Source organism: Rissa tridactyla, chromosome 8, assembly GCF_028500815.1.
Source record: "Rissa tridactyla isolate bRisTri1 chromosome 8, bRisTri1.patW.cur.20221130, whole genome shotgun sequence".
NCBI classification, from domain to species: Eukaryota; Metazoa; Chordata; class Aves; order Charadriiformes; family Laridae; genus Rissa; species Rissa tridactyla.
The window spans coordinates 22949184-22958689 of NC_071473.1; the positions used below are offsets into that span (position 1 = coordinate 22949184).

The 9506-nt window shown below is 50.3% G+C and overlaps 1 protein-coding gene across 1 annotated transcript; it reads left to right on the forward strand.

The window, feature by feature from the left end:
* Nucleotides 1–338: 338 nt before the first annotated feature.
* On the forward strand, nucleotides 339–9350 carry ALDH9A1 (aldehyde dehydrogenase 9 family member A1). Its single transcript, XM_054211497.1, has 11 exons — nucleotides 339–656; nucleotides 1368–1513; nucleotides 2622–2751; nucleotides 3075–3209; nucleotides 3698–3894; nucleotides 4728–4868; nucleotides 5551–5739; nucleotides 6769–6856; nucleotides 7244–7385; nucleotides 7942–8054; nucleotides 8454–9350. The coding sequence occupies exons 1-11, from the start codon at nucleotides 476–478 to the stop codon at nucleotides 8546–8548; spliced, it is 1557 nt and encodes a 518-aa protein (XP_054067472.1). The 5' UTR covers nucleotides 339–475; the 3' UTR covers nucleotides 8549–9350.
* Nucleotides 9351–9506: the final 156 nt, after the last annotated feature.

The following is a 9506-nucleotide window of genomic DNA, read 5'->3' on the forward strand; positions in this document are numbered from 1 at the left end:
GGATATCGACTTGGGTGGCAAGAGTAGGATCTGTGAAGTAGATAATTTGGAAAATTCAGAACAATCACGCTGTGAAGTGACTTTTGTGTCTTAGACGTCCTGCCTCTAGCCTTCTGTAGTAGGGAGCTGGGCGAGTAGATGTGCTTAGCTCTCCCTTCGCAAAACTTCCGTCCGTGTTCCATAAAAACCCTTTTGCGATAGATACCGGTTATCGGGAAGCAGAATGATGCTGCCGGTGCTACCTCCGAGCCGCTAGGGGGCGCTCGAACCTTGGGCGGGGCCCCGCGCCCCGCCCACCCCGGCGCGCACGCATGCGCGTGCGCGCCGGGGTGGGGCGGGGCCCGGGGCCCTGAGGTAAAAAGGCACCGCTGGAGGCGGCGTCTCCCGGAGGTGGATCCACGGGGGAAAAAAACCGGCTCTTTTCCCGTGGGATCTTCCTCAGCCCACCGCTTGCCCCCACCCGCCCCCTCGCCGGATGCTAGCGCGGTCGCTGTTGCCGAACTTCCTGCCCCGGCTGTGCGCCTTCCCTCTCAGCCGCGCCATGAGCAGCGTTACCGGCACCGTCACGGTCCAGCAGCCGCTCAACTACCGGGCGGGGGCCCGCGTTCAGCCCGCCGATGGCGGGCAGGCCGAAGAGGTGTATGAGCCGGCCACAGGTACCGACCCGCCGCCTGATGGGTGTGGGGGGGCTCGACCCGCGCTGCGGGGACGGTTCCCCGGCTGTCGCCTCCCTGTTTCTTGTCTTCGAGGGCCGGGTGCCTTCGGCTTCTTTCTGCCCACCCGCATCGGGTGCCGCCCGGGCAGGCCACCCGAACGCCGTGGTGTTTGGGTGGCTGCGTTTTGCCTCCCGGAGTGCAGGTCCATCGTCTGAATTCTTAGCGGAAATCATCTCCTGACTCTCAGTCAAACAAAACAAAAGAGCGGTGCCCGATCTTGGCGAAAGACACGATTTAAACATTTCCAAATTATTTTTATCATTTTAATTAGAGATACCAAGGTTTCAGTAGAATCACTTTAAGAAAGAGAGAGTTTAATTGTTCTGAGGAATGTATAACAGAGTCCTGAAGCTATTGGTAGAAGTATAACAAACTCCAGTGGGAAACAGAGGAATTTTGTAGCAATTCGAGCTAATTAGTAACTAGAACAACTGCGGAGAATGGCATCTCTTTTAATTCAGACCAGCTGAACTGCAGCGCGTCTTCTGTAGCCAGTTACAAATCAGTGGAAACCATACCATGAAGTTTTGTAGCTTGATATAGGTGGCTGGACTGAAGTCTTTGGGGTTTGATGCGAGATAAAAGAGTACTTTTTTGTGCTCCTTTTCTGAGGTTTCCATCTTATTTACTGTCTGTTTAAAATGTGTCCAGGTCGTGTGATATGCAAGCTGCTCTGCTCTGGGGAGAAGGAGGTTGATCTGGCTGTGCAAAGTGCAAAGGCTGCCTTTAAAATATGGAGTCAAATGTCTGGCATGGAGCGGAGCAGGGTGCTGTTGGAGGCTGCCAGAATTATTCGGGTATGTTGTGGGAGCTCGCCTCCTCTTTTGGAGAGGGATGGTTCTGTCTCTGAGCTTTCTTGTGGGTTAATGTGGCTGTTGGGGGCTTCCAGGAGGACTTACAGAGCGCCAGGAGGAGTTCAGGAGTTAAATCTACCTTTGACCAGAAGAGACAGTAGGTTACCATGGGCAGGGCTTTAGTCTTATCGCTCTATTCAAGGCCAGTGCGTACCTTCTCTGCTTAATACTGTTAGAAGACATAAAACTGAAGCCATCCAGTCAAAGTCTTGCAGGGCTCGTGCTTCTTTTCACAACTCCAAACATTAAGCTTCACTGCACATGATTTCAAAGCTGAAATTGCATAACTGTAACACTGTTGAACTTCCAGCTTGTCAGACGATGTTGTCACATGGCTGGAGTGTGTCTTGTTTTAGCAATAAAAAATTGCAGGAATGTTGGTTTTTATCTTAGACACCAGATAATACACATGGGGGAGAGAGGATACAAATAAGCTTTATCACAAATTGCTTTGGGAGATAAGATGTTCTTGGACACTAAAGTTAATTCCCATCAAGGCACGGATCTGTAAGAAACCAGACCTTCTTTCCCCAGTGCACATATGTGATGAGAAACCTTTTCTTTCTGCGAAACTTCTGCTTTTGCCAGACTTCTGCAGCAGGGTAATACTTCTGCCTGGGAGATGGGGTGCTTCCCAGCTGTGTTGCTTTGTCCATCCTTCACTAAATCCTCTGGATCCATTTTGAACTTGCTGTTTGCTGTTCCTCCCGCTTTAGTTCTGTGAATCTTAACCGTTGTTTGCCAGCTGCCTTCTAAGTTCAGCTTTGCTCATCTTTTAGATAAACAAAGGTGTTACGCAAGACTGGACTAGCAGTGAACCCCAGTGGCTGGCTGTTTGACATTCCCCTGTGATCGGTTGCCACTGGGAAACTGATAAATAGCAATTGGGACTGTAACTGTTGGAGATGACAATTTCTCACAGCAGAGCCTGGCTTACTGATGGCAGACCCTGCCTTGTTTGGGAGTTGCATGCTTGAGAAGCGTCTGTCTCCTTGTGGAGTTCTACTACAGGCTTCTCTAATGTGTTGCCACTGTCCCATGCCTCTCACAGGAGCAAAGAGAAGAAATTGCCACCTTGGAAACCATCAACAATGGGAAATCCATCTTTGAAGCCAGAGTGGACATCGACATATCCTGGCAGTGCCTGGAGTATTATGCAGGACTGGCAGGATCTCTAGCCGGTGAGAACGTTACTGGAGTTTGCCCTTTACTCTCTGTCCTGCCATTCTCATTCTCTGCTAATTTCCATGGCACAAGACTGTCTTTGCTGTTTATTTCTTTAAAAGATGGACTGTTCTTTTTTCTGAAGATCTTGGAAGGATTTTCAGAGATCTCTGCCTAGTACTGCCATGCTCTGTGGGCACTTACGCACCTTCTGTGAGCTTGCTGGGGTAAAAGCTGTGTGACTCTTCTCAATCAAAGCAAGATCTGGCCCCTCAGGCTCTGGTAAGACAGGAAGGGGGTTTGCTCTTTTCTACCTTCTGGATGTTTTTCTTCTTTGCAGGTGAACACATCCAGCTTCCCGGGGGATCCTTTGGGTACACTCGGAGAGAACCCCTTGGGGTGTGTGTTGGGATTGGAGCCTGGAATTACCCTTTCCAGATTGCCTGCTGGAAGTCTGCCCCAGCCTTGGCTTGCGGTAATGGAGACACTCTGCCTGTGCAAGCTTCTTTCGAAGCCAAATGATCCTGTGGGGGAGAGTAATTTGGGGGATAAAGTCTAGGATTACCTTGAAGGAGGTGTTGAAGGATTAGCAGAACCTTTAGGCTGTTACTTTGCAGAAAGGGAAAGGAAATGGAAGTGGGAACACCGTAGATGCTAAGAGGGCAGGAGTACATCAGGAAAAAGGCAGATCGCTTGGCTTTGTACCGGGCAAGGAATGTCTTTGGAAATGGCTGCAGTGCAGGACCAGCAGCCCCATCTTCCCTAGTCCTTCCAGCAGGAAGGTGCAGTTCCTCCCTTTCACTGGTGCAGTGTTCAGCTGAAACTGTGTCCCCCTCTCTCGATGGGATCTTCTGGGATCTGTTGAGACAAACTGTTTGTGTTTGTGGTTTGTTTGTTTGTTGTTCTTTTCCCTAAAGCAGTTTGGCTGTTAACCCCACCTTGCCTCTGTCTGGGTTCCCCTAGGCAATGCGATGGTCTTCAAGCCCTCTCCCTTCACCCCTGTTTCGGTGGTGAGGTTGGCAGAGATCTTCACAGAGGCCGGTGTGCCCAAGGGGCTCTTCAACGTGGTGCAGGGTGGAGCAGCCACAGGCCAGTTCCTCTGTCATCACCCAGATGTGGCCAAAATCTCTTTCACTGGCAGTGTTCCAACTGGCATCAAGGTAAAGGCACCTTCTCACTCAGGGACACAAGAGATCTGTTGTGCCAGCCTTCCTGGTGTGCTGTGGATGTCGATACCTCCTTGAGCTTTTGTGCATGGGGCTTGTAAAGATGGGGTGCAAGTTGGCATTTTGGGGTCTGAGCAAGGAGCTTACACATACAAGGTTACTCTGGGGCTCCAGTTAGCCCACTGGGCATGGGTTTGGGCGCTCAGTTCTTTCAGAGGAGCCCCTTGGTCGTTACTTGTCTGGCCCCTTGTTGCAATGAAGTCTCTGAGCTGCTAAAATGTGGGATGTGGGTGTCTATGTGGGGAGGAGGGTACGTAAAACAGAGTAGCACTGTGAAAATGTGTGAGCATTTCTGGCAGTAATAGTTCAGTTTAGCTGCATATAACCTACCATTTTTAAGCAAGAGGTTAGTTTCTGTGAATTTCTTACCCTCAATTTATTCTTCAAAAAATTAAAAGTTCCTGAAAAGACTTCTAAAAATAAATTCTGATTTGAAAAAGGAGAAATATTGCCCCTTGAATTCTGCTTATGTGTGTGTACCTGTGGGGTGCAGTGACACAGATGCAGTTACAGCTGTCCTCAGCTTTTGCTGAGCACGAGACTTCCTGCAAATGACTCCTCAGGTTTTGTTGATTTTATCTTTTAAAAAAAACAAACCTCAAACCTTCTGAGACTGTCCCCAGGACGTCTAGGAAACCCAGCTTGCTCTTTGTGCTGCTTCTGTTATTCTTAAAGGGCCATGTGGGGACTCTCCTCTTGGGCGTCTCTTACCTCCTTCCACCAGCTTCCCATTTACTAGTGGGTCACTTGTCTCTTGTTTCCCTCAGATCATGGAGATGGCAGCTAAAGGGATTAAACCAATCACCCTGGAACTGGGGGGCAAATCCCCCCTTATCATCTTTTCGGACTGTGCCTTGGAGAATGCTGTGAATGGAGCCCTCATGGCCAACTTCCTTACGCAGGGCGAGGTGTGTGTCTACAGGGCAGGAGCAGTCATCCTTGCTGTGGCAGGGCGGTTTGAGAACCAGGTGGCAGAGCCAGCCTGTGACCTTGCATGATCAGGGATGCCCCGACGCTCCCATCTTGCCACCTATTTCCCTGTGCAGTGTCACAAGGGATCAGAAGGGATGCCCTTGCAGAATCCAGTGCAGGGCATCCCAACAAAGCATGCCTTAGCCGATGCCCTGTTCTTCCCAGAAGTGGAGCCTCTTTAGCACCTGATACCCAGCTCAGTGCAGCTGCTCTTGTGCCCTGGGCTCCAATCCGGTGCACAGAGGTGAGAAGAAGCTGTGCTGGTTTCCTCCGGAGGGGCAGCATGTTCCAGTCTGGTGTCCTGAGCCACGGCCCTGTGGGGGGTCTGTCCATCCGAAATTTGAGATCTCCACACATGCTGCTGGCTTTGTGTAATCCTGCTGGCAAATTGTCTTACTGAGGTCATCTCAAGTTCTCTCCTGCTTGTGACTTGATGCGTTTTTGCCACGTGGTGGCATCAGTACCACTATGTTCAGCATGAACTGTTCATTGCTGTCAGGAGCAGCAGGGTAATCTAGTAATCTGTCCCTGGGGATGTTAACTGTTTTTACCAGCTGTGGAGGGAAGGCCTGCAGAGTGCTGTGTGTCTTGTTCTGAGCAGCCTGTCCTGTATCCCAGGTATGCTGCAATGGCACACGAGTGTTTGTGGAGAAGAAGATACTGGATGTCTTCACAAAGGAGGTGGTGAAACGCACCCAGAAAATCAAAGTTGGAGACCCTCTTCTGGAAGACACACGGATGGGAGCTCTCATCAACCGGCCCCACCTGGATCGTGTCCAGGGCTTTATTAAGCAGGCAAAGGAGCAGGTGAGATTGTGATGCTGCCTTGTGACTGCCCTGAAATGTGTCTCTCTCTTGTTAGGCAAACAGGCAGGCAGCTCCTTTCCTGCCCTATGCCTTCCCAGTTAAGCTGTTTTTTTGTTGTGGTTGAATTACTTGATAGGTGTCTTTGGCTGCTAGATTAAGAGTGACCCCGTGTATGTCTCTGAATCAGCATTGAAGGTTACATGGGTTTTAATATCCTGGTATTGCCAAATTTTAGAGATTGTGAGATACCCAGCATGGCAGTGTGTAAAACGGTATAATCCGTGATGTCTGGGCTGGTTCTAAGTTGTGGTGACACCTTGTACACTTGTCTATTATCTCATTTGGGTTCCAATTTTGTTGGTTGGAGAAAGAGCTTACTAAGGATCAAAGGCCAAAGTTGCAGCTGCTGGAAACAGTCTTTGTAATAGCAATAAGATTTATCCAGGAGTTTTGTTTTTTCTCCAGGTTTTATTTTAAGTGTAAAGATGTTTTAAATGTCAGTGCTTAGGTATATGACTAGGTGTAGCCAATTTGGGGATGTGCTGGAGAAGGGGAACTGTGAGTGAAAGCCAGGAGAGCTAGATAAGGATTTGGAAACAGGAAGAGGGATGGGGAAGGAGGGGAGAAATCCCCATCTCTGAAGTGGGGCATTTGATGGAGGTAGGTGTTTCTTGCCAGGTGGAGTGCTAAGGTTGACTCACTAACAAGGGAATTCACACCATGTGAAGATGTGGAAGCTAATGTGATGCCAGCTGAGGATCTGTTTCTAGTTGTAGTTGCTTCCCTCCAACTTGCACTGGCTCCTGTGGCACTTGCACCCCAGATCAGCATTGTTTGGACTTTTAGGATGGGTCTCACTGCCTGATCCTGATCTATCAGTGAGCGGTCCTGACCTGGAGAGACACCAGGGAGGGGCACAGGCACGGTTTCTCTGATAGGGCTGTAAACCTATTGACCAGCCAGAGCTTCGGCAGCTGGGCAGGATGCTGCTGGACATGTCTGCCTACCTTCTGCTTGGCTCTCTTTCAGGGAGCACAAGTGCTATGTGGTGGGGACTTGTACGTGCCAGATGACCCGAAGCTGAAGAACGGCTACTACATGCGACCCTGCGTGCTAGGTATGAGCCTTCCTGTTCATGGTGCTGCAGCCTTCTACATGGATGTTGCTGAGTTTCTTCTAGAGAAAGCTCTGTTCAGCATAACCTGTCTCTGTGCACATTCACAGTGTGGACAGGCACTGGGATGAGTGTACCAGAGAGAGCTGAGACACCTAGGAACTGTGTCCAGAGAAATCTCTGCTGTTGGAGGGTCTGACAGGACATGTACAGTTAGTGCCTTTGTTGCCTTGAGATGCAGGGTGGGACTTGCTCCTCTGCTAGCCAAGCCGGAGTCGGGGAGCCGTGCCATGCTGAGTGCTGTCATGAAGGCTGTGTGGGTTGCTGAATGCACAGGCTGTTTTGCGAACTCTTTCTTTCTGAAGCACATGTGCTCTGCCATGCTTCCAGGGAACTGCACGGATGACATGACATGTGTGAAGGAAGAGATCTTCGGGCCTGTCATGTCCATTCTGCCATTTGACACAGAGGAGGAGGTTGTGGAGAGAGCCAACAACACCAAATTCGGACTGGCAGGTGGTGTCTTCACCAGGTATATGACTGGGTATTTTGGCTGGTGTGGAAGCAGTCTAGGGAAGGGAGGAGAGGAGAAGGGAAATACTGCAGCAACTTGATGCTCCTCTTGTGGCGCCTGGCATGGACGTGGATATCCTCTTCCAGAAAAGCTGGAGCGAGGGATTGCCAAAAGGGGACTTTGTACATGACTGCGCATCTCCTCCTGATTTTTCCTGAGGGGTTAGGTGGGCCCAGCTGTCCTTCAGACTCCTTCCAGGCTGGGCTTGGCCTACTGCCTGCCTTCCTACATCTCTGGGAGATGTGTACCAGGAGCCTGCCATGCTGCTGAAAGGATGCATAGATGGCTCTTGGCTGCGTGCCGCATTCTGTGTTGCTGGTGTCCTTGTTGTGCCCTCTCAAATCAAATCCAGTTTTGAGTGTCCTTGGGAGTAAGTGCAGGCAAAGACAGCGTAGGGCAGGTTGGGCTGCAAAAACCACTGCACCCTGCTGGCCTTTCTCTAGTGGGATGTCAGCTGGCAGGGAAGGAGGGGATGAATGGGAAGGGATCCAGCTGAATTGCCCTTCTCCTGCAGGGATATCCAGAAGGCTCACAGGGTAGTGGCTGCTCTCAAGGCTGGGATGTGCTTCATTAACAACTACAACATCAGCCCTGTGGAGCTGCCTTTTGGAGGATACAAGGCATCAGGTGAGCTCTGTTTGGCTTCCCCTGGGCTCAGCCCTCCTGCACACGGGTGAGGATGAGCCTGTTTCTGTGATGGCAGATGCGAGTGCTCCCTTGCTGGGTCAGCTGTGCCTCTAAGAAGTGAATGCCACACTGGGAACTGAAAGGGAAGCTGGGGAATGGATTGCAACTTTGTACTGAGAAAGCAAGGAGGCGAGCTTTAATATTCATGGCCTTGCTTTGCAGCTGAGCTCATCCAGTTATTACTCTGGGCTTGATCAGAAGTGCCACTGTGAGGTGGCACTTGCACTGGAGTGTGTGGCTTATGTTCTCCCTGATATGACTACGTGCTGGTTCCAGGGGGTATGAGTGGTACCTGGCACTGCCTGGAGCTGTGTTCACACTTCTGCCTTGTCCCCGCAGGATTTGGCAGAGAGAACGGGCGGGCAGCCATCGAGTACTACTCGCAGCTGAAGACTGTCTGTGTGGAGATGGGTGACGTGGAATCTGTGTTTTAGTGGCTCTGGGGCCTGCTCAAGGGAGCATCAGCCAGTTGCCTGTCAGCCAGAGATGTGGATCATGTACCCAGCAATAAAGTGCTCTAAAATTGTAAGTGCCTGGGGGGAAACATTGCTGGAGCAGCATTTAGCCACCCTGCTCCTGCAAGGGGGAATGTACACACAGGGGCTCAGCCTGTGGGCCTGCTCTGTCCTGTCTGGTGGAAGACGGGAACCTCAGAGTAGGAGGCGGCAATATGACTTTCAGCAGCAGCTTGTGCAGCTGTGTAGGTGCTACCAGAGGCCTGGCCCAGGCTGCTTCCTCTGCTGCATGCCTTGAACCCCATTGCCTTCCACCCTCAGTCAACTTTGGTTTGGCTTCTTAACAGGTATGACCCTACACAGTGCACATAAAAGCTCTTGGATACGTTGATATCCTGTAGCTATAGGCTCTGTCTGTTCTCTGACTACATAAAAGCCTTAAGGGTTATTCCCTCTAGCCCTCTTGTAAATGCTAGTTTTGTTTTTTCTATCCGTACCTCACTTCCAAGGTGGGACAAAATATTGTGGGGATGGTGAGCTGATGCAGCCTGGGACAGGCATGGCCCTGAGAATCATGTCCACACAGAGAGTATGGAGCAGAACCACAGTGGTAGCAAACTCCAGCATAGGATAGAGTGCTGCCTCTCTTAAGCAACAGCTATTTGTCTCCCTACTTACAGGTCTACTGTTCTTTCTAAACATGATGAAGCAACAACTTTAAATGTTTGCCTACATCTTTTTTTTTTAGCAATCAAATAAATACTAACTCTGGAACACGTTATTGCAGAGTGACGTGAATTGAGGGGTCCAGAAATAAGGCGGCTGCTGTATGTTTTAACAGGTTGTGAGAAGGCTTTTTTGTCACTAAAATCATAAAAGCTAGGAGATCTCTGTCTGATGAGCAGATTTCTGTAGTCCTTACAAAACCAGAGTCGTT

What these genes read in the sequence shown, in the direction of transcription:
- ALDH9A1 (XM_054211497.1), top strand. Translation starts at nt 476, where the DNA reads ATGCTAGCGCGGTCGCTGTTGCCGAACTTCCTGCCCCGGCTGTGCGCC. An exon ending in ACTGGCAGGATCTCTAGCCG is followed by an intron (nt 2,752 to 3,074) that starts GTGAGAACGTTA and finishes TCTTCTTTGCAG; the next exon opens with GTGAACACATCCAGCTTCCC. An exon ending in TGCCCCAGCCTTGGCTTGCG is followed by an intron (nt 3,210 to 3,697) that starts GTAATGGAGACA and finishes GGGTTCCCCTAG; the next exon opens with GCAATGCGATGGTCTTCAAG.